Genomic DNA, 24,119 nt, shown 5'->3' with positions numbered 1-24,119 from the left:
GCATCTCACTGTGTTCGGCTACGAATGTAAATCACTTTTTGCATAGTGCATTACGATATGTGGATGCAATTGGGAATGTCTTCTATGTCATTAGTTAAAATAAATGTTAAAAAAACAACTCGAATGAAATCATTCTTGGATCAAAGAAGAGGTAAATGTCTTGCAATTTTATTAATTCCTATGATTTTGGTAGCACTACTCAAACTAAGCCCACAAGCTAGCAAACATGACATAAGCTAAAAGGACATATCCAGGTAAACGTTTGCCAATGGGTTGCATAGCCTACTCAAATGTCAGTAAACCAAGTAGGCCTTAATTAACTTACTTTCATAGCCTAGGTAGGTTAGCAACACCAGGTTGAGAGATGCAAGTAAGCAGATCATTAACGTTAGCCTTCTATGTATTGTCATCAAAACTGCAGAGGAACGAACACGTTAGGGCAGTCTTTGGTGTCATATGCAGAAGGTGCAGAAGTTAAGTGTGTTAATCTCAATATTCTGCAAGAGGGACTGTTGTGGTAGGTGAAATTTCACGGTAAAACTACGATGATTGGTCAAATTTGCGAAAAAGTTGCGGTGTTTGGACAAAATTGCGAGTGCCTTCGTAAGTGACGAAAACAATCGTCACTAGCCTAACAGCTGTGCATAGGCTACTTTGTAAAAGAGAGAATACGCTCATCCCTATACATAACGCAAGGGGTAATTAATGTAATTATAGTTCGCCTTTTATTTGTGGATTTATTTAATGTAGCCTAGACTATTTAGTGTTATTTCTTCCCCAAGCTCATAAAATAAATTTGGGTCGCACTTAAATTGACAGGGTCGGTCGGAAACCGGAACCCAAGAAATTTTTTTCTATGCCCTATCGCTAACTCTCCCTCTCACGGCTACCTGCTTATCTCTCAGGCCTCGGCTACACCACGAAAACGTCAGGCATATTTTTAAATATTCTTACCGTTTTCACACCTTTAATGACACCCATGAAAAACATCTTCACTCTGCAACCACAACACTTTCAGTAGCCTTATAGCAGGGCTGCCAACTTTTCAAAAAACCTTGGAGTGAGATTTGGTGGGGCCAACCAAAATTTTGCTGCGGAAATTTTTGTTTGGCTCATTCAGCATTATACCGTACAGTAAAAAATACGTACATCAGTGGTTCTCAGGTGTAGGGACCAGGCATGGACGGATTATGAACTTTCGGGCCCTTGGGCCCACATGTATTAAGGGCTCCCCACTAATTGTCGCATATGTGGAAGGGGGGTTTGGGGGTCCTCCCCCAGAATTTTTTTCATTTGTTTGATGTGATTTCCTGTATTCTGGTGCATTTTGGTAGCTTAGAAATTTAGACACACCCTAGCGGCAGCAAATTACATTTGCTTCCATGGCTAGTCTAGCAACTCTCCGTTGGCTTGTGAGGTCGAAAAATTAAACTTCTATCAGGCCAATCAAATCGTCTATAGAGTTGTTAGGGGGGCATAACATAATGATTGATGGCAGAGTTGCAACGGTTTGGCTTAAATTCCCTGCTACTTGAAAACAAAGAAGATGGATATTGCTGTTGGCCAACAGTGTGACACGAGTTAAGCTGGTTTTGAGATGGCAGAAGTTTGAACTAGCCAACTAGCTCCGCTGGTGGGAAAACACATGGGACTCAGTGCTTTCCTATTGCGTGCAGAGGGAATTTGAAAGACAACCGATTATCCCGCCCCTCGGACTGAGCACTGCGAACAGTGAGTGCCCAGACCCTACATTTTAATGTGGGTCTGGCTCGTCAGGCTAGCATTTTGGGGATGGCCAATACTAAATTCAATCAGATTTATAGCCTACATCCTGATGTGTTGATATTGAGGCAATGATTCCATGCAAAGGCTTGGGCTTCAGGGCCCCCTGACACCTTGGGCCCCTGGGTCCGTTTATTAATCGTTTTATTAACCATTTATCACAGCAACTTGGCGCTAATATCATTGGAAAGCTTAGATTCCGCACGTTTACCTGATGTGTGATATCATATGTATAGGTTTAATTTAGTTGAACCTCATCTGCCAGGTATTTGACCTACCAGGTTGACACTTGAAGCGAGGTTGACACAGGTTTACAGCGTGAAAAATACTCAATAATACTCAAAGCATACCTGAAGCCGGGGAAATGCGGGGGGAATGCGCCTGGGGACGGCTTCTGAAGTAGCATCGCAAATGAGAGAAAATTTAGAAAATTCCACAGACAGGGGGTGCTCTTGAACCCTCTCACCGTCTCTGAAAGCATAACCGTGGCTCAACAGGTAGATCTATAAATAGGCTAAACTCATTTTTCAGGCATCTGACCGACCGGGTTGACACTTCAGCGTGAGAAATCGGGGGTGTGGCGTGTGAAACTAATCAAATGCGTGTGTCTCACGGCCAATGCGTGAGAGTTGGCACCTATGCGCTTATAGTCACTTATCAGTTGCGTTTAAAAAATACACGAAACCGGCTGGAGACATTTCACTCGCTCTCTCGCACTCGCTGGCGGTCCCATACAAATTTAATACCTCCTTTTTGAAAATTCAAGACATTCCAGACAATTTAAGACTTTTTTAGGCCTTAAAAACCGAAAGTTGTATTTAAGACTTTTTAAGGATCCGCGGGAACCCTGCATACAGTCCCACACCTCCTTCATGTTGTTTTCTTGCAACTTCTGTTCCATCTTCTGTTCCAGCTTATTCTTGAGTTCCCCTGTACTCGCCTCAGCTCTGCCATGTCCCCCTCTTTAAACGCCATATTTTTCCTATTGAGAAGGGTCTTGACATTAGACCTACAGGTTATCCAAGGCTTGTTATTTGGATAGCAGCGTACAGTCCTTGTGGGAACAACAATGTCCATACAGAAGACAGTCAGTAGTGTAATGTGTGACCTCTTTTAAGTCCTCTCCATTCTGTAGCACACTCCAGTCAGTGGACTCAAAGCAGTCTCTCAAAACCTCATCCGCTTCTGGTGTCCACTTCCTGAAGGTGCGCGTGGCAACTGGTAGCCTCTGAACTTTTGGCTTGTACATTGGCTGAAGATGAATGAGGTTATGGTCCGACTTCCCCAGGGGGGGAAGGGGGGTGGCACTGTAAGCATCCCTCACGTTTGCATACATGAGGTCTATTGTCCTGTTTTTCCTAGTTGGGCAGTCAACAAACTGGTAAAAGTTTGTGAGGGTGGAATCCAGTGTAATGTGGTTGACATCACCAGAGATTGCAAAGAAGGCATCACTGTGCTGAGTTTGGAGCAGGTTTGGCAGAGAGGGTTAAAGCGGAGCGAGAGGCGCAACCGTTCGACAATTTCCGCGTTCGATTATTGCAAGGGGGAGGGGGGGAAATCCCCCTTTATGCAGACCAGAGTAAACCCTCGCTGCACTAATGTCAATGGAGACTTGTGGAATTTTACCAATAAATTGGTCATTATGTCTTTCTGGATTTGTTGAGGGTTTTTTGGAACATTTTGTCATAATCTGTAAGCAGACCTCACAAGGCTTAAACAGAGCCCAGCCAAAAACTCCAATAAAATTTGTATCAACTTTGAGGGACAGCTATGACCATGCAGGATTATCCAGACCAAACGTGACGATTTTGCTACATACTATTCCTATTTATGTACCAGCATGCAAAATTTGAGCCTCCTACATGGTTTAGTTCTTGCGCTGTGGGATTTTGAACTTTGACAAAAAAAAGAGGCCGAACAAAATCGACACCCCCCTCCTCCTGTATAACTGGCTGTATCTTGGAAAGTATTGATCTTACATAAGAGTAATTTTACAGTGTGTCTTCTGGGTAACATAGGTACACCTGGTAATTTTTTCATAATTTTTTGAGACCTAAGTGCGTGGGCCCTGGTTGAACTGACGTGGAATGACCCTGCTGAAATTTAGTGGAGGCTAACCTGCATTGAAAATTAGATATCAGAGTCTGGACCAATAGTAGGCCTAGGCCTAGCATATAGTAGCCTAGCCTAGATATAATAGTAGATATTTATATGGATATCTAAGCATGATATTGATTATTGGTCAGTTATTTACACAGGAGACACAGGGATGCAAACAGCGCGCCTTTTGGCGGATGCCGCCTTTTTCACGGCTGTCTGGGGGACTTGTGTGAATCGTGCAGATCCGACGAGTTTTTCTTTGGGGGGTGGGGGGTGGTTGAAGTGTCTGATTATAATTTCATCAAAGTTAATTCTGTATTAAAATGACTACATAAACACATAGCCTACCGTTACAGTCCATGAAACATAGGAAGTGTAAGACAACACTAAATCAAAAAGCTGCGCACGTAAAAATCCCATTTGCTGTGCACCATTATCCTACTGCTACAAGGCTGCACTTCACTGCACTCACTGAAAGGATGTAACGTTACATCTATCAGTCCGGGATCCAGTAATTTTGTGTCGCGCCTGGTCTTTTTTGCAAGAAAGGTAAGGTTAACCATATTTGATGTCTTCTAATCACATAATTTCTACCATTTGCATTGTGTAATGTTTAGGTTGTCCTAATGTGTCATTACAGTCTTTACAATAACTATGCCAGGTTAGTGCTAGTTATACAACAATTGGGTTCTATGGAACTATTTATTTGTTTCTGATTGGCCGAGAGACGTTCCATGAGTTGGAATATCCCTGGACATTTCAACTCAGACTTTGCACAGCTAATAATAAATCACTCCACGATACAATGCAAAGATTTGACACAATGTTCTCATCCCAGCTCTCCACGATTTCAAGCAATGGGTTACTCCTTAGCAAACCATACGAAACAGTGCTTCACCACATCTGTGTATTAAGCCACACAGTCAACTCAATGTAAGTAAGATAAACAAGGATGCTAATTGTTCTTAGCATTGCCAGCATTGTGTATAATATGATTGTCACTTGGAGGAGACTAACGTTAGCATAATTAGCTAACCGCTGCTAACGTGCTAGCATCGTCACGTCAGGCTGTGCACAGTAATATAACATTTATTCACCATAAATTAATAAAGTTGAGTGGTTCTGCAATGTAGACAATGTTTCCGTTTTTTTTGCAGTACCATGTCCCTTACATGACATGGCCCATTGTCCTTGTAACATGCATTCAGCAAACCTAGATATGAATGTGATTTCAGCCCGACTTTCAACATTTCTTTCAAAAAGACATGTAAACCACCAAGACCCGTAACGAGGGATCTGGAATGTTGGTTACCTAGCAACCAAGATGCTGTCTATTGAAAAGGGAACTATTTTTTGATGCGTAAGAACGATGTCGAAATTAACATTTTTAAACAATAATGGGGTGTTTTCAGATTATTTAGTTTGTTGTAGAATTGTTGTATAAAAGCAGTATAGCACTCGTGATCGTGGGATTGGTCATGGATATTCCCACGGCTGTTGTTGCCTGCGCCACTCGGCCTCCAGCCTCGTGGCTACGGCCGAACAACACCCGTGGGAATATCCATGACCAACCCCACTCTCACTCGTGCTATATTGCTTAAGTAGCACACTAGCGCTACATTTTACATGACTAGCAAAAATACAGTTGGATTTTTTTTTTTAACCTTGTTTGTTGCTTCAGTCAGTTTAGTTCAGTTCCGGACAGACTAGCAGTATTTTGTCCTGTAATATTTTAGTAGCAGCCTAACGTTATATCCAACTCTACCCCCTTTCCAACGTGTAGCCTAATGGTAACGTACTTGTTTAAGCTAGCCGCTTGTTGACGTCTAGTAGCCTAATGAGCCGCTGGTCTAGGCTTTTTCGTAAATGCAACCCGAAGTGACAAGTGACGAACTGACTTATTTTCAATGACACCTACCACATAAGGGCGAGAAACTGATGTGTGGGCTTATCCTAACAGACAGACCGCACTACTGTTGATACATTTTAACTGTACATTTTCGTGCAGAATAACGTTATTTTGGGGTGCATTGAGAAAGGGGGCAAAGTGAAGTGAACTATTTTGCACTCTGTTATGATACTGTCAGGTCTAGGGTAACACTATGGCTAATATATGCAACTTTTCATTTACAGAATGAGAGAATTTGATGAGAGTGAGGCACTAACAGTTAAGAAAGTGGATGAGGGTTGTAAAACAAATTGGAACTGGTCTTGGTTACAGGTTGAAACGGAGATTGAGGTCAAGACAGCCAAACACAAATTCAAAATGTCAGACTTTTTCAAAAAATTTTTAAAAAAGGGACATGCCAAATGTACTTTCTGCATGAAAGAGATTAATTATGCTAACAAGGGAGTGCATGCTCTGTTGAATCACTGCCAGAGTGCTATACACACAGAGTGGCTACCATCATATCTACCCAGTGTGGCCCAGCTCCTCTGTCAAGACAAGCCAGCTACCAGCCAAAGTCAGGCCCCAGCAGACAGAATAAGGGAAGGAACGGGGACAGTGTATTTTCATATAAAGAACATTTTTGTGTGAATAGGGTGAGCCCTGGATGGCAGAGGTGCAGTGGCGATTCTAGACATTTTTAACAAGGGTGGCACTGGTGAGGCACTGATTAATTCAAGGGTGGCATGAGGCAAAACAACCAGATAAACAGAAACAGGTTCAAGATGTGAAATTAGCACAAATACATTAGGGAAACCAGACACAAACACCATACACCATAAACACCAAACACAAAAAAACCCCACAAATACCTTACTCTCACATAAAATGTCTTTGTATTTGAATAAAATAATACAAACATATTAAAGTTAATTATCTAAGTTGTCTGTCCCTGGGCTATGCTGTGCTAAAACAAATTCCATCATGGGGACATTAAAATATAATCCTTTTTATTCTATTCTATTAAATGAAGATATACAAATATACTCATCCAATACATTTTCCCCCCACAATAACTTATATCTACAGTATGTGCATCTATTGTAGCTGTTAAAATAATTTGACCTGCTTTTTTGTCTATTTGTTTAAGTTCTCAAGAAACTTGAGGGTGGTATGAAGGAGTGTATTGTGTATGTGAGCAATGTCATCTTCCTAAATCTCAATATTATGATCACAACAAGTGTGGGCAAATTATTATGACCGCCGCTAGCAAAGCTAGCGAAGCGGTCATATAGGGATTGTCAAAGTTTTTTTTTTTTTTTTTCCCCGTCATCTACTTCCTGAATTTTTGGTCAACGATACCCGGGACACCGAACCACCGGGACACATGAAATTTGGTGGGTATGTAGCCCCACTAGACTTTTACGGAAAAATTTCCACTCCCCCCCCCATGCTGGGCCCCCCGAACCGCAAAAAAAGCAGTTTTTCCGAAATAACTACCTGAACCGTGGCACCGAGGATGAATAATCTTTTATGGTATGTTGGTCTCAAGGGCCCACATCAATCTGGCCCATAATCACTCATTTGTGATTTGCACCCACCCCCGGTAAAAAATTAAAATGCAATATTATTCTGCTTTAATCGCCCCTATCTTCAGTTAAGATGTTCAGAACTGCACCAAATTTTATTTGTATGATTGACCTGGCATTCTCTGGGGGTATGCCAAGTTTCGTAGAATTTCATCCATGGGGGGGTCTTAAAAAAAATAGATTATGTGTACATTTAGTGACTGTACACTCATTGGCCTGTAGATGGCGGTGCACACATATACACATGCACACACACACAGGCACCCACATACTATCGGTATTAGAACGGCCGATACATAATTACAAATTCAGTAGGATTAAAAGAAAGCCAAAATATATATTCATCATCATCATCATGGCTGCATTTCCAGTATTGGCGATAAGTAGTCGTTTGTCCACTAGATGGCGCATCGTTGCAGTGAGACGTAATTTTGTTGGAAGTTAAACGTGGGTTGGAATAACAATGGACGCTTCCTACAAGGACTATAGTTTACCGCAGAGAACGTCTAATAAGGATAGGATGATGTTCACATGAAATGTAATTCCCATTTCTTCTTGAAGCCGAAATAAATCTGAGGATGTTTATCGGACATGCTTGGTTTTTACTGCAGGTACGTTAATCTTATAATATCAATAAGGACCTATGTTACCGTTACCGTTGGTTGAGTGATGATGGAGGCCAATTTGATTGATTGCATTTGTAGAAAACTATAAATGCGGTTATACCAAGCAAATTGATAGCAGCACTGTAATTGTATCTTTCGACTGTCATTTGTTGCATGTGCTACAAAAATCATTCTGTGCAATGGAAGATTTACCAACGTTACACCGGTCTGATACAGTTTTGCCTATACATGCGTGAGACTGAGACGCCTGTTTATTTTGTTTTAAGTGTGTGCAGGGTGTGAGAGGGGAATCGATGTGCTTTGATTCCAGCTTGGTAGTTGTAGTCTGTGAAATTAAAAAGCACGTGTGTGTGAAGTATCCAAACAATGACACCTTCATTTCATTATGGCTGCTTTAGCAACACACCTACTGTGTAGTGGGTCCCATTTAGAAGTGGCTACTTCCTTGACTCATGGAGCTACGTGAATTTTATTACAACTTTTCGCCACGATATGGCAGTTTAAGTCCGCTTGATACTGTAAGGCGTAAGCCATTGGTTTCCAAAGGAGATTTTATTTGTGTCGCCAGCATAGCCTATTGACAATTTATGTTGTAAATAGGCCTACCTTATAGCCTACCTGTAGCTTAGGGAAGCTAACAGCTTTCTATTAGGATCTAGTGTGTTAGTTACAGTTTTGTCATAACTCCCTGATGCATTTAGAATAGCCAGAGCGTGAACAATATCGGGTGCCTATGGACTAGGCTTGGTGAACCCAGCCTGATCTGCCTGCTATTTATTTTTTGATTTCTTAAAAGATTGAGGTTGGTCTGGTGAAAGCCAGACTAGCCATGGACCTCAGTTACACAATGCAAGGGAACATGAATCAGCCTATATTTGCACGAACAATAACGGACAACAGCTCTTCAACTTTGGCCCGTTAAAATGTGTATGAACAGTCTAGCGACGCATTTCATCAAGGCCCATTTGGACATGTCAGTTATTTGCACCACTAGATGTAAAACAGCATTTCGTTTCAGACTACTGTTACTTAATTTGTGCATTAACAATAACGTTTCAGACTACTGTTACTTAATTTGTGCATTGACAATAAAGTATTACATGAACTAAAGATGACTAAAATCTTATGTAGAAGAAGAAACATTCACAAAAAATCCATCCATCCAAAAATGACCTTTGTTTTTGATAGCTGTTGAAAACGGCACGGAACTGACAGAGATGTTTTTGTTTATAAATAAATAAATAAATAAATAAATAACTAACATTATGCTGATACCTTTTGCTTTTCCCAAATACAATGTAGCCTACAGGTGTAAGTGACCTTTCATCAATCCAGTTGCAATGGATGAACTGTGATGAACTGCCCTACTTGTGATTGTTTAGAGATGTTAAAGGTTTTATAACAATGCTACATCTTCTTTGGCTATTCTACAATCTATTCACCTTTTCAGCACCAGTAGGCTACTCTCTGTGCAGCCGCACACACACACTCAGGCATGCCAAACAAGCATACACAAAAGTTTCAAGAGTGGGGGATGGAGTAAAATATGGAGACAAATTGAAGTGTGATTTATTTTCGCGGAACGGATGTACAGGACTGAGCGGCGGTCATATTTTGTACCGCTATGCGGTACATCTAGTTAATTACATTTTCACGTGGGGTAACTTGTTGCAGGGCAACCACATAACTGGTTCCATGTCTTCGGATTGGATGATTAATGATCAGTAAAGTTCTCAAGAAACTTGAAGTTGGTATGAAGGAGTGTATTGTGTATGTGAGCAAACATTGTTAACGTTGCACATGGGGCAACTTGTTGCAGGGCAACCACATAACCGGTTCCATGTGTTCGAATTGGATGACTAAAGTTCTCAAGAAACTTGAGGTTGGGATGAGTGTGTGAGCAACCTACATGTTACTTATCTGCCTGAATCTCAATATTCTGATCACAACAACTGTGGGCAAATTACAAGTCAGCACCAGTGCTGCATTCATTGTTTTTCACTTTTATAATCACATCACCAAAAGTAGGTTATTGGTTTTACCAAAAGTATTTGGCAGTATTTTTAAACTACAAACCTATAAAGTATTTTGATACAAAATACGATGCCATTTTTTTCCAACTAAATAAAATACAAATTTGTATTTTAAATACATCAGACATGCCTATCCCTCAAGCTAGGTAGTACTTATTGTTTTGTGTTTATGTTAGTTTTGATCCAATTTGACAGCTTTGCTATGTTGCCCACCCAAAATTTCTACCAGCCCACCCAAATAAAGTAGCCTAGCCTAGGTTAGAACCAGCCCTGCCCTGCATGGAGACATATTTTACAAATGTCGGCGACTTAAGTGTGTGATTAGATAAATAGGCACTGGCAGATGCAATAGGTAAATAGATATCTTTGCGTGTTAGCACAAGCAGTAGCCTGTAGGCCAATAAAGGCAAGCGTGTTTGCCACTTACATTTCTGACGTCTGATACTTCAAACTGCTGCAAGTGCATCAAGAAAGGTCCTGCCTTAGACCATGTTAATGGCCAATTGTAGACTAAGATTTGGGGGTGGCCAATCGAATCTCAAGGGTGGCCTGTGCCACCCGGAGCCACCCCTCTGACTCCGCCCCTGCAGAGGTGATGGCAAAATGTAATTATATGATATTTCCTGTGGGGGCGTGGGCTTCGATAATCTCACTCCTTTTTGACCATACCTCTGTTTGCATCCCTGAGACAGGAGAAGGGAAATCAGGCAGAAAGGTGGAAATGAGGAGAAAGTTAGGAGAAGAGAGGCAAATAATAGGCAAAGGACCCTCACAAGTGAGTGCGAGTCAAGATGTGACACTCACTGTGTCAGAAGGTACAAGCTCTGCAGCCTATGACCTTGCAATTTATAAATGCAACATTCACTACTCTGATGAGGAGAAGCAGAGCATTCCTAATTAAAGATGGAGCAGAGATCAGTATAACTATCCTCAAAACCAATTGGAGAAAAGGCTCTTGAAATATACAGGTGCATCTAAAAAGGTAGGATATTGTGGGAAAAGTGTGTTGGTGTTATAAACATGTTATAAAAAAACTGAACAAATGTTTCTACGTCAGACGGCAAAATGATCATGATAGCCTTTACATTACAGCCCTCTATGGTTAAGTCTTTCATAAGCATATATAGGCTACTTTGCTCTTTTATAAATGTACCATATGCCTAATAGGCTGTATTTCTAAGTGTGATGTATGCTATAATGTATACATTATATGTATGTCAATTTATCAATTAGCTTCCGCAATATTCACCATCATCATCATCATTTAAGGGGTTATTTTTCACATTTTACTTCCTTGGGGGCATGCCCCTGGACCCCCATAGTATTTCTATCAACACCCCTGACCTCGGTATTTGAATCCTGGCTACGGCCTTGGTCATGTCTCAAACTTCGGCTCAGTTTTGTGGTTTAATGCTTATAGGCCCTACAAGTGGAAAGGACATTAAAACACCATGCATATGTGCATATCGTGCCGTTTGGAAAGAAGTTAAATTCAACTAATTATATAACAAAGTCATCTTCACGTCACCCAACGTCACATCTCCGCATTTCTAGCCTACTGGTTGGTAGCTCATGATAACAGATGTAGGCTTGTCTGCATGCCGTTGTAGGCAAGAAAGAGACATAATCAGTCTTGACTGTCATGAGAGTGAGCCTTAACATTAGTTTGAGTTTACATATTCAGCAAAGAATAGTTATTTGTTGAGTGATTATTTTCTTATTTTATATTAATTATTTATTTATGTAATGTTTTTTTTACTTCCAGACAGGTGACACATTTTTAAGTTTCCCTTTAATTTCTTTTCCTGCTATTAAGAAACACAATTTTGTCTGTTAAAGGAATTATCCGGAGTAAAATGCACTTTAGATCGATTTACGGATGATTGGGAGTACATACGTTGAGTTGACATCCAAATCATGTCATTCGGATGTGTTTTGAGAAAGTTCGATGTTACCGTTTTTAGTCAAAGCTCGTTAGCGTGGAAGTGAGAAGGGCATATTATTTCGCCGCTACAAAACACTATTTTTATACCTCTTCTACAGTTCCAAACAACATTGCACTTACGTGGTAGTGAGTAGAGGGTCCCTAAAGTCAAACCGAAGTATCCCGAGGTCTTTATGTGGTCGGATAGAGAGTCCAGAATGAATTTTATCAAGCCAGTACCTTTCTAATGTTGCCATCTTTGCTGCCATCTTAAGGGGAAAGTCTGTAGGAGTCGATTGCCAAGTGTGCTCTGGAAATTCACAATTTCGTCGCCGTTTAAAAAAAAAAAAAAAAAACATAGTCCAGTATTTCTTTTGAAATTGAAATGAAGTTGTATGGACTGAATCATCCGTAAATCGATCTAAAGTGCATTTTACTCCGGATAATTCCTTTAAAACCATCTCTAAATGATAAAAAAGTAAAAATCATTTTGAGTTATAGTCGTATAATACGTCATTTGCCACCGCTGTAAAGTGCTGGAAAAGCTTGAAAATTGACCTTGAAAGTGCTTGAATTTGATCTTGGAATAGGTGTACGAACCCTGTATTAACTCCATTGTACCTGCAATCTGTTGCAGTTCCGCTAGGGGCGATCACGAATAAGTGCAAAAACAATGGGGGTCTATGGAGCTAGACGGCTAAATTTGTCTCTTTCACCTGGTTGTCGTTGAAAAATCAAAGATTTGATTGTGGTTTCTGCAAGCTCACTATGTATTATAGGTCAAAAGTTGAATGAATGAGTACTTACGTCCTTTCGATTTCTTACAGGTTGGGTCGTTGTTGCCCACAACACACTAGCTTTCTGCTAATGAATGACGTAATTGACACATTTGAAAGGCTTTTTAGAACAAATAAGTGACTCAAAAAATATAATACTCAGCGGTGTGTATTTTATCTGTCCCCTCTTTCGCATGCAACATTCAAATTTCTGGGCAAAAAATTATATCCTGAGAAAAGTGGATTTGAGGGGTACAGCTCCATAGACCTCCATTAATTCTGCACTTATTCGTGAGCGCCCTCATGTGGAACCAGAAAAGTAACTGCAACCAGTTCAGAAACCGGAAGTTTCCTGAGAGTGGCGGTTCTCCCCTTATTAGACATTCTCTGCTGCTGCTCACCATTGTGACTCCTCACATAAGCAAAGTGCAGACACAAGACCACCCAGGTCTCAGCTGCCTTGCCGTTGCTGGCTGCCCTGGGCACAAAGGCCTCCCTGGCAGAGATGGGAGAGATGGTTGAGATGGAGCTCTAGGACCCAACAGAAAGGAGATCCTGGTGTGTGTGTGTGTGTGTGTACCTGTGAATGTGTGTGAGAGACAGAGACCATGTGTGTGAACTTTTCTGTTAATGAATTGTTCAAGTTGATCAAATGTTTATCTATTTCTGCATGTGTCGGAATCTCCATCTCATGTGTGTGTTTGCAAGCACAGTAGTAGTTTATAATCACTCCACAGGGTTGGCAGTCCATGACCCTAATAATAGTAAAAGGGGACCTATAGGTCATCCAGGTCCAATCGGTTCCAAAGGAGAAACGGCAGATTTAGGTACATTTTTGAAACCATTTTTAGCTATTTTATTTTGCAGTCTTTGTATGTTGAATTTATAAATCAACTCTATTCTCTGGTCATGATTCTTCAAAACGCAGAAAAAATGGATTTTTCCACTTTGGTGACAACTTTACAGTCAGAAATCCAAAGTCCCAACTCATTTTGTGTGGCAAATTATAAAAAAAACATTCCTTGATGCCTTTGCAAATCGCAAAACACTCTACCTTTGTGTTATAATGTATGACCTCTTAAATATACTGTCTTAGCTTCAAGCTTCCAAGACTTTTGAACTTTGAAACCCATGTCTTGCATACGTCTGTGCGTGGTGGTTCTTGAAGCACTGACTCCAGCTGCAGTCCACTCTTTGTGAATCTCCCCCACATTTTTGAATGAGGTTTGTTTCACAATCCTCTCCAGGGTGCAGTTATCCCTTATTGCCAGTACCTTTCCGGAAATGTTGCTGCTGCAGCTGGCATCTTTAGGGGAAAGTCCGTAGGAGTCGATTGCCGAGTGTGAATACGCTCTGGAAATTCACTATTTCGTCGCTGTTTTAAAAAAAAAAAAAAAAAACATAGTCCAGTATTTCTTTCGAAATTGAAATGAAGTTGTATGCAACAGCAAACCCTAGCTTACAAACAGGTTGGAATTTTGAAATGTCACATGACGTGATCGTGCAACGACGTGATGCAATCGACTCCTCCTATACAGACTTTCCCCTAAAGATGCCAGCTGCAGCAGCAACATTTCCGGAAAGGTACTGGCTTGATGAAATTCATTCTGGACTCTCCATCCGACCACATAAAGACCTCGGGATACTTCAGTTTGGCTTTATGGACCCTCTACTCACTACCACGTAAGTGTAATGTTGTTTGGAACTGTAGAAGAGGTATAAAAATAGCATTTTGTAGCGCGAAATGATATGCCCTGGTCACTTCCAGGCTAACGAGTTTTGACTAAAAACGGTAAAATCGAACTTTCTGAAAACACATCCGAATGACATGATTTTGATGTCAACTCAACATATGTACTCCCAATCATCCGTAAATTGATCTAAAGTGCATTTTACTCCGTATAATTCCTTTAAGGGAAAGGCTGGTCTAATCATTTCACATAAAATTGCTCTGAGTATCTTTTCCGTTGAGCACCGTTTTCTTAATAGAGTCAACACAAAGGTCGACTGAATTTTGTCACTAAATTTGCCCTGATTAGCCTATGTTATCCATCTAAATGATTTTACAGCTCTCTTATCTCACCCAAGTTGACACGGCCTACTGTTCTGAGGGGTATTCCAGAAAGGAGGTTTAATAAACACTGAGATAAAACTTAAAGGAGAATTCCGGTGTGATATTGACCTAAAGTGTATTGAAACATGATACCGAGTGTGAACGTATGTCTCATAGCCCATCTCGGCTTGTCCCCTGCACTCCAAAATCTGGCGCTAGTTAGCCGATGCTACCAACAGCTTTTTCAATAGTGGTGCTTCGGCATCGGGCTAGCCATGCAAATAAATCACTGTTTTACACCCATTTACGAGGCTCAATGTATCTCCACACTTCATTGGTAGACTTCCGAGGGCCCTGACATTTAAAACGAGACATTGAGAACTTTGAAAAAGCACTGGTAGTTTACTTACAAGACGATTTATACAGACAGTATCTTCACGAAGTTTAGCGTTTGCAGCCATCTTGAATTTAGTCACGATAAGTCAAGCAACGAGTAATCTGATCCCTTATCATACCTATTCATTCTTACTCGTTGCTCGACTTATCGTGACTAAATTCAAGATGGCTGCAAACGCTAAACTTCGTGAAGATACTGTCTGTATAAATCGGCCGGCAAGGCCGTCAGTCTCCATAGGTTAACATGGCAAAACTCGACCCCCTACCTGATAGCCCCAAATATATTTGCATCTTTCTAAAACTGCTTTTCCATGTCTCACCTGCATAAAATATAGTATAAACACAGATATGTGTGCATTGACTTAGAATAAATGGGGTTTACTGCCTGGTCGGGACAAATGAAATAGGTGTTTCAATCGTCCCCCCATAGACATTTAGCATTATAGGCTGTTTTGCATCCATTACAAACAAACATGCAATGTGAACGTCTGGGATTGGGGAGAGCACTAAATGCTCTACTGAATAAGCATGAAGTCAAACCTTTAAATGAAAAACACTCTTTAATAATTAAAAAAAATAAACCGCTAATGAAGTAAACTGGTGACCATCAGAAATCGTTTATCGCCTGTAACTCCGTGATAACAGGACGTAACAGGATGGCATTTGGCTGAGCAACGGAGGTTAATATGCTCTATGTTTTGTCCAAATGATGTCTGTCTATCATCGTTGCACTCGGAGAAAACCGTGTGTTTCATTTCAATCGTCCCGGTTGTACCCTACTGCAAACCAGAGAATTGAGAGCTGGTGGGGAGTGATGAGAAAAGACACGGGCTTTGCTCACCCAGCTGTCCAGTGCACGTTAGATAATACATATTTTGTGGCCACAAATTACTAAATCGTTGGAACTAATTAATATTTTGTGGCCACAAATTACCTTTTTCGTGGGAACGAATTACTATTTCGTGGGAACGAATTACTATTTCGTGGGAACGAATTAATATTTCGTGGCCACAAATTAGTACTTTGTGGGAACGAATTGCTATTTTGTGTCCACAACTTATTATTTTGTGGGAACGAATTGCTATTTCGTGGCCACAACTTATTATTTTTTTTCCCCATGACATATCCGGGGCTCCGTAAAATCATGAGTGAAACAGGCGAAAGGAATTGAGCACCGTATTTTTTAGAGGCGGAGTAGTCGAGGCTTACGAGGAGGAGAGAACTGTAATAACAAAAAAAGAGCAATACTTAAGCGCCTGCGTCCGAGACCTTGCTTGGCAGAGAATAGCCTAACTGACCGTGTAAATGCGTATGTTTAAGATAGCCTATTTAATGTCAAAAGAACAATTAAATAATTCACTGGACATCACGTATTGTATTGACTGCTTTGAATGATGCTTTCTTAAACTAGCTTAGTTGTCACAGATTGAGTGGGCCATAGAATTCTTTGAGAATCCGAAATGTAATTTTCTATTTTAACGCGGGTCCTGCAGCTGTGGGCCAAGTTAAACTTTTGCGCTCCATCATCGGAAGGGTGAATGTCGGAAGGCATGGGTAGCCTATTGGACACATTTCGGTGCACATTTGGAAAATGTAATAAGTGATGCTGACCTGCCAGTTGTTGATACTACACTTTAATGATCCTCGTGGGTTTGTGTCCAGGAAAACAAATGAAGTTGCGCAGGAACTGCTTTACCGCAAGGCAAACTTTACGCACCGACCGACAGCTTGCCGATATGCTCTGCGTCTCCAACACTACAAAAACTCCCAGTCGGAGAGCGTGTGTATAGCCTATTAAAAAATATTTTATCCCAAATGCCATCAGCATTCTTAACCAAACTTAGTGACACCATGCATAGGCTGAGCTGTACAGCTATATTTAAACTTATTTATTCATTTTCTATAGGCTATGTTTCCCCTTTTTTGTACTGTACTTTAATTAGCCTATATCTTCAATGTGTCTGAGATGTTGTTTGTCCATCTGTCTGGTCAGTGTTGTGCGTGAACGACTTCAAAAGAACGCGTTCATTGAACACGCTCATTTTTTCGTGAACGTTGAACTGAACGCAACACATTTTTTAATAAAGAACTTGAACGTGAATTAGTTCACATTATGTGTCATGAACGGCAGACATCACTGTAAATGAACGTTGGAATTTGTTAACTGAGTGACATATGTTTTCTCTTTTGAAACGCAACGAGAGAAAGTTCCTCCCTCCTGTTTTCTCGCTGGTGCCGCTTAAATCATGTGTCACCAGACAGAAATGGTTTTGACATTGTGTGCGCAATGCATTGCGGGCAACGTAGTGTCCGGCTGAGAATAGTTGAATAGCATACTGGCTTCCGCACGTTACCCGTGATGAATTGCAGCAGAGCGGGGTAGGCATAGTAACGCCGCGTAGCAGGTAACGACGAGAGCGCCGAGGGCTGGATTTCATTGCACTAAGTATAGAACTGGTCTAACTTGTCTGTAGGCTACTGCTGCAAGTTTTATCACCTGGTAAGAAACCCACAATTGCAGTGTCATGAGCAAATGTCTAATGAGCAGCTTCAAAGAACGTATAGCGATTTCTAGCTCGTAGTGTGAAAAAAGTATTTATTTAAATATCTCACGAAAAAAGTAAAATGAACTGAACTTTGAACTAGTTCAGAATTAAAATTGTGAACTTTGAACGTGAACTGTTCACTTTGAGCATGTATGAACTGAACTTGAACTAGTTCAGAAAAGCTGTGAACTGGCACAACACTGTGTCTGGTGAGCCAAACACAAATGTCCATATGGTGTAGGCTATAGCTAGCCTACATTAAAGATTTATTTTATTCTATTCTAATCCACCATGCGTAATGTAGGGATGGAGAATGCTTTTCAAGTAGCCTATATTTAGGATTCAGCTGAAAAACTCTAGCGCTCTTGAAAAACTCGTTTGGAAAAGAATGGATCATGTGATGTCGTGGTCTTATCGCCCTCTCACGGTGAATTGCACGGATGAATATTTGATTGATATATGATTTTGTGCTTCTTTGTCAATCGGACCTTCGTCAAAATGAAACGCCATTGCGTGACAAGTGTAAAAATAGCGGCCTGATTGAACATGCACTAAAATAACCGAACATAATTTAACATAACCTGAACAAAACATACCCCCTACCAGGTTAAGTTCAGAGCCTATGTTACCATAGTTACTTACATAGACTGATCATTTTTGAGTTTTCTGGAACTGAAATCCCAGGTTTACCGTTTACTCTGGGTTTACATACCCAGTTCAGTTCAGAGCCTATGTTACCATAGTTATAGCCTGATCATTTTTGAGCTTTCTGGAACAAATTCCAGGTTTACCGCTAACTCTGGGTTAACATACCCAGTTAAGCCAGTAAACCTGCTTTCTGGAATACCCCCCTGATAACCTCGCGTCTGTTTAGATCAATAACATCAGAGCAATAGTAGTAGCCTACAATAAAGTGTGATGGTACCAATAAAACAACGCAATAGACTTAATAAAAGCGAATATTTTGGACATGTTGCTCACTCTCATGTGAGGTGACGCACTACACTGAACACCGATTTCTTCTTGCCTTGGCCTTGCGCACCTGTACTGTAAGTTTTCCATGTTGTCTTGGTGGAAGGAGGAGCTGCCAAACATCAAGGGTAGGCTATAGGGCGGGGTGTAAGGGAGAAAACAGAGAGCGAATCGCCAGGAATAAGGAACTGCGATTTCGTTCGAGATCACGCTCTTAGTGACCTTTCTGTGTCGTTGTCTACGTGTATCTGAACCTGGTAGAGAGTCCACACACATTGTATTAGTAAATATTTTATAAAGGCTACTACGAGGTAACATGGTAAGTCAAAACAACAAGATAGCCTACTACATGTGATAGTATTCTTGCGTTTCTCGACTAGTCGCAGACTAGCGCACACACCAGACTAGTAGTTTCATTTCGCCTGTCGTCGACATCACTGATGTAACCTAGGCTATGCCCATGAGTTTACACGGTTTGGACTCAGTCATCATGATTTCTCTGTCCTTCGATCCTCAGGAATGGGGAGGTCGATATGAGACGTTGGATTTGGAATGTGAGGAGGGCACAAGGACGGTGAGAAAACTTTCAGAGGGTGGGAATGGGACACAGATTTCGCTTTACTAACGTTGCGCCTTTAGGTGTCGGGTTGACCCAAATAACCTTTGGCAACTAACTGCCCTAGACTGTGTAATTTGAGAAGGCACATAAAAACCCTTAAACGTTTTCTACTCTGTTCTCAGGAGAAAAGTGCGTTTAGTGGAATGTTCAAAAGGGCATCAAAAATCTCAGAAAGCTCTGGACCTGCACAGGTGAGAATTTTATGATGATTCTGGCAACATTGACAACATCTTGCCAACAAATGAAAAATCAGTGCCTTATGAGTGTAGTTTTGAGTGAATAGCAACATGTTTTTTATATGCAATGTAATTGATCATTTATTACAGGAACAAAATGGCAATCTCTCAAAAAGCAATGATAATCTCTCCGACAACAGCAGCTTGAAGGTAGGTATCTCAAAGTATATTAGGCTATTATTTATTAGAGTGCATGAAAATGCACTCTACTGTTATCCGATTTATTCTCATTATTAAAATTATTATGACCGCCGCTAGCGAAGCGGTCATATAGGGATTGTCAAAGTTTTTTTTTTTTTTTTCGTCATCTACTTCCTGAATTTTTGGTCAACGATACCCGGGACACCAAACCACCAGGGCACATGAAATTTGGTAGGTATGTAGCCCCACTAGACCTTTACGGAAAAATTTCGTTTGGTTCCCGGGGGCCCCGAAACCCAAAAAATGCAGTTTTTCCTAAATAACTACCTGAACCGTGGCACCGAGGATGAAGACATTTTTATGGTATGTTGGTCTCAAGGGCCCACATCAACCTAGCCCATAATCACTCATTTGTGATTTGCACTCCCCCCCCCCCGGTAAAAAATGAAAATGCAATATCATTCTGCTTTAATCGCCCCTCTCTTCAGTTAAGATGTTCAGAACTGCACCACATTTTATGTGTATGATTAACCTGACATTCTCTGGGGGTATGCCAAGTTTCGTAGAATTTCATCCATGGGGGTGGGGTCTAAATAAATTAACATTGTAATAACAAATTAACAAATGTACATGTGTACATTTAGCGACTGTACACTCATTGGCCTGTAGATGGTGGTGCACACATATACACACGCACACACACACACAGGCACGCACATACCATCAGTATCGGCAATTACAACGGCCGATACATAATTACAAATTCAGTAGGATTAAAGGAAAACCAAATATTCATCATAATAATTTGGCTGCATTTCCAGTATTGGCGTCACGTAGTCGTTTGTCCACCAGATGGCGCATCGTTGCAGTGAGACGTAATTTTGTTGGAAGTTGATCTAAAGTGGGTTGGAAAGAGACTACGCTTCCTACAAGGACAAGACTGTAGTTTACCGCAGAGAACGTCTAATAAGGGTAGGATGATTTCTGCATGACATGTAATTCCCATTTCTTCTTGAAGCCGAATAAATCTGAGAATGTTTATCGGACATGCTTGGTTTTTACTGCAGGTAGGCTACGTTAATCTTAAGTTATCAATAGCCTAGAGTAGGTAAAAATGGAGGCCAATTTGATTATTGATGTATTTGTAGAAAACCATAAATGCGGTTATAGGCTACCAAGAAAATTGATAACAGCACTAATTGCATCTTTCGACTGTCATCTCATTTGCTTATGACCATAACCTAGGCTACTAACAGGAGCTAAGTGAGTTAGCCACAACGCGTTCGCTACGTGATGGTTTTCTAATGGAAAATATAGGCTACCTGAAAGATAACCTGTTTATGATGCATCCTAAACACCGGGCTGGGACATTTAGCTCAAAGTCTCAAAAAGCATCTGAGTCAACGTTCATTCCCAAACACCCATATAGGCTACTTCAATCCTCTATTTTCAAAGGTGATTTAAGTAAGGAAGAGCATGGCTCAAAGTAAAGTAACTAGGACTGAAACTACATAAATTCGTCAAAATGAATAATTTGTGTCAACTCGCCGCAATGTGGATTTATTAACGCACCCGTGATCTCCATTTAAACCAAATGTTTTAAAGCGTACGTTGAGAGATGTATCCAGGGCAGGGCTGTACCTACACATATTTGTTGCACATGCTACAAAAATCATTCTTTGCGATGGATGATTTAGTACCAACGTTACACCGGTCCAATACAGTTTTGCCTATGGCTAGACGTTTTTTGTTTGTTCGAAGTGCGTGTTTAGGGTGTGACAGGGGTTTGATTCCAGCTTGGTAATAGTAGTCTATGCGATTAAAAAACACGTGCGTGTGACTGGGTCAACGCGTCGACGTAATCGATGACGTCGACGCAAAAAATACGTAGACGCAAAATATGCGCATCGATTTGTCAAGCATAACGTGTGCCGCTAAATATTTTTAATTTTACACCTTCAGTGTTCCCATACGTTGACTAATCTGTGGCTGGGCGGCACGAAATCAAAACCAGCCACCACACATTGATGTTCTATGTTGATGTTAATGTACTATTTAAATTAAAGATAAGATAAAATCCTTTCATTGAGCTGCGCTTTTTACGCACACAGCCTTTCCTTACCCCGCCCACTCTCTCCCGCTGCCCCTCCTCTGCATGTGCATTTAACAAAATATTCACGATTGTTGAAGGATTGCTGTTGCCACATAGAAGCATTGCATAGAACACAGCGGGCTAAATTGCTATTAAATCTGCTTAGCATCGTGACCATGCTGCGCAAATTTGTTCAAAACTGCTGCATTAAAGTTAACTCTGCTAAGGTCTTATCACAACAAAGGACATTGAGGAGACTGAACTAAGTTAAGTTATGCAATCAAGCAGTATCTCAAAGCTAACGTTAGAATACTGTTTGGATGTCAAGTTTAGCATGCTTACTTACAGTTGCTTGTCAATTTCGTTACTCATGCAGGGCTCATTTTATTGACTCTGACACTGAATGTTTGCAAAATCCCGATGTAAATGGAAAAGTGTTTTCCAAGACTCAAAAGTGCTTGTCCCAAGGAGAAGTACAAACCGTTATTTGAACTAACTACGTTATGAATTGCATCCACACATCAGCAGCCTTTTAACTGTGTTAATGTTACAATTGCAAGGATTCCCCCACAAACGTCTTAAAGTGACAGGCACTCAATTAGACCTATACACTACTGAACTTTATTGAATGCTACCTCTGACTAAGAATACATTACTTTGCACTTGCATAGTCTTTTAAGAGCAATAAACATTTATTGCAATGTTAAGGAATTCATGTTTTTTTCATTCAGATATGTAAATCAACATGTATAAGTTGCTATTTAGTCAATTAATGGGGAGATAATCGAATCGAAATCGAATCGGACTGAAAAAATGAATCGTTAGATTAATCGATGCATCGAAAAAATAATCGTTTGTCCCAGCCCTAGTGTGTGAAGTATCCAAACAATGATAACGCTTTCATTATGGCTGCTTTAGCCACAGACCTTGAGTTACTGTACAGTGGGTTGGGTTCCATTTAGAAGTGTCGCTTTCCGTGATTCACACAGCTGCGTGAAATGTATTAGGCCTACTACTGATATGCAAAACGATTAACTTTTCGCCAAGAGGTTGCAGCTTAAGTCCGCTTGATACTGTAAGCCATTGGTTCCCAAAGGAGATTTTATTTGGGTCGCCAGCATAGCCTAGTGACAATTTATGTTGTGTAATAGGGCCTACCTTATATAGCTTATAGTTTGTTAACAGTCACGGTTTTGTCAACTCCCTCTATGCATTTTTGCATTTAGAATAGCTCTGAAACCGGGGATGAACACTTTGCAGGGGGGGCGCCAGTGCGTGGATATCTCAATCGCAAAATTAAACAATATTTCTATCGGGCGTCTACCATGGACTAGGCTGGGTGAACTCAGCCTGATCTGCCGGTGATTCCTTTTCGATTTCTTAAAAGATTGAGCTTGGTCTGGCGAAAGCCAGACTAACCATGGACTTCATAGTTGCAAAATGCAAGGGAACATAAATCAGCATATTATTTGCACAAACAATAACGGACAGTAGCTCTTCAACTTGGCCCGTTAAAATGTGTATGAACAGTCTAGCAACGCATTTCATGAAGGCCCTTTTGGACATGTCAGTTATTTGCACCACTGGGTAAAATGGCATTTTGTTTTAGACTACTGGTATTTAATTTGTGCATTGACAATAAAGCTGAATATCATATGAACTAGATTAAACTAGACTAAACTTATGCATATGTATAAGAAGAAACATTCACAAAAATCCATGACATGACCTCTCTTCTTGATAGCTGTTGAAAACTGCATGGAACTGACAGGTTGTTTTGTTTAATAATAAATAAATAAATTAGTGCTGTCAGTTAAACGCGTTATTAACAGCGTTAATGTAAACCTATTTTAACGGCGTCAATTTCTTTATCGCGAGATTAACGTTCTTTTTGGTGTAACAAACTTTGTAGTTTTTTCACATGCTGTTGCAACAACTAGTAACGTTAGAACAACTACAACACCACACCAGATCTAGCTACACCGGATGGAATGGAACATTGTATGTGCTGCACGTACACGCCCCCTTTTAGGGGAAAGATGACTGATATAATGGAAATCTATGCTGCATCAAAGTGGGGAGCGAAAAGGGCTTATAATAAACGTACTAAATCTTGAAACAAACGTGAATAAAAGGCACAAAATAAGGTTGGTGTAAGAGTTATCTGTGTGTTTATGGGATTAATGTGATGATGTTCCTATGTTTTGCTCTTTCCAGTTTACTAACAGGAGTGTCACGAATGTATAGATAGGCACAGTCAAACTGCCCATGGCTGACTATAATTAAGTTCAGCAAGCTTAACTTTACATGTCATAACATCAACTAAACATAAGTCACACATTCATT

At 40.6% G+C, this 24,119-nt stretch overlaps 1 protein-coding gene and 1 long non-coding RNA gene across 2 annotated transcripts in view; one reads left to right on the top strand and one right to left on the bottom strand.

Annotated features, from left to right (window-relative positions):
- Nucleotides 1-526: 526 nt before the first annotated feature.
- On the bottom strand, nt 527-9,942 carry LOC121708550. The gene is made up of 3 exons (XR_006031697.1): nt 9,933-9,942; nt 5,466-5,470; nt 527-626 (listed from the first exon to the last, which is right to left on the bottom strand). It is a non-coding gene; the product is annotated as an uncharacterized LOC121708550 (long non-coding RNA).
- An 8,903-nt stretch (nt 9,943-18,845) lies between these two features.
- The window catches only part of apol1 (apolipoprotein L, 1), a 57,308-nt gene continuing 52,034 nt past the window's right edge, over nt 18,846-24,119 (top strand). The window contains exons 1-4 of the mRNA XM_042094321.1: nt 18,846-19,004; nt 19,203-19,259; nt 19,427-19,495; nt 19,631-19,690. Coding sequence (XP_041950255.1) covers nt 19,002-19,004; nt 19,203-19,259; nt 19,427-19,495; nt 19,631-19,690 — 189 coding nt within the window. The 5' untranslated portion in view covers nt 18,846-19,001. The remainder of the gene's footprint in view (nt 19,005-19,202; nt 19,260-19,426; nt 19,496-19,630; nt 19,691-24,119) is intronic.

Source organism: Alosa sapidissima, chromosome 1, assembly GCF_018492685.1.
Source record: "Alosa sapidissima isolate fAloSap1 chromosome 1, fAloSap1.pri, whole genome shotgun sequence".
NCBI classification, from domain to species: domain Eukaryota; kingdom Metazoa; phylum Chordata; class Actinopteri; order Clupeiformes; family Clupeidae; genus Alosa; species Alosa sapidissima.
Note: the sequence above shows the minus strand (reverse complement) of the source record. Positions and strands in the feature narration are given on the sequence as shown.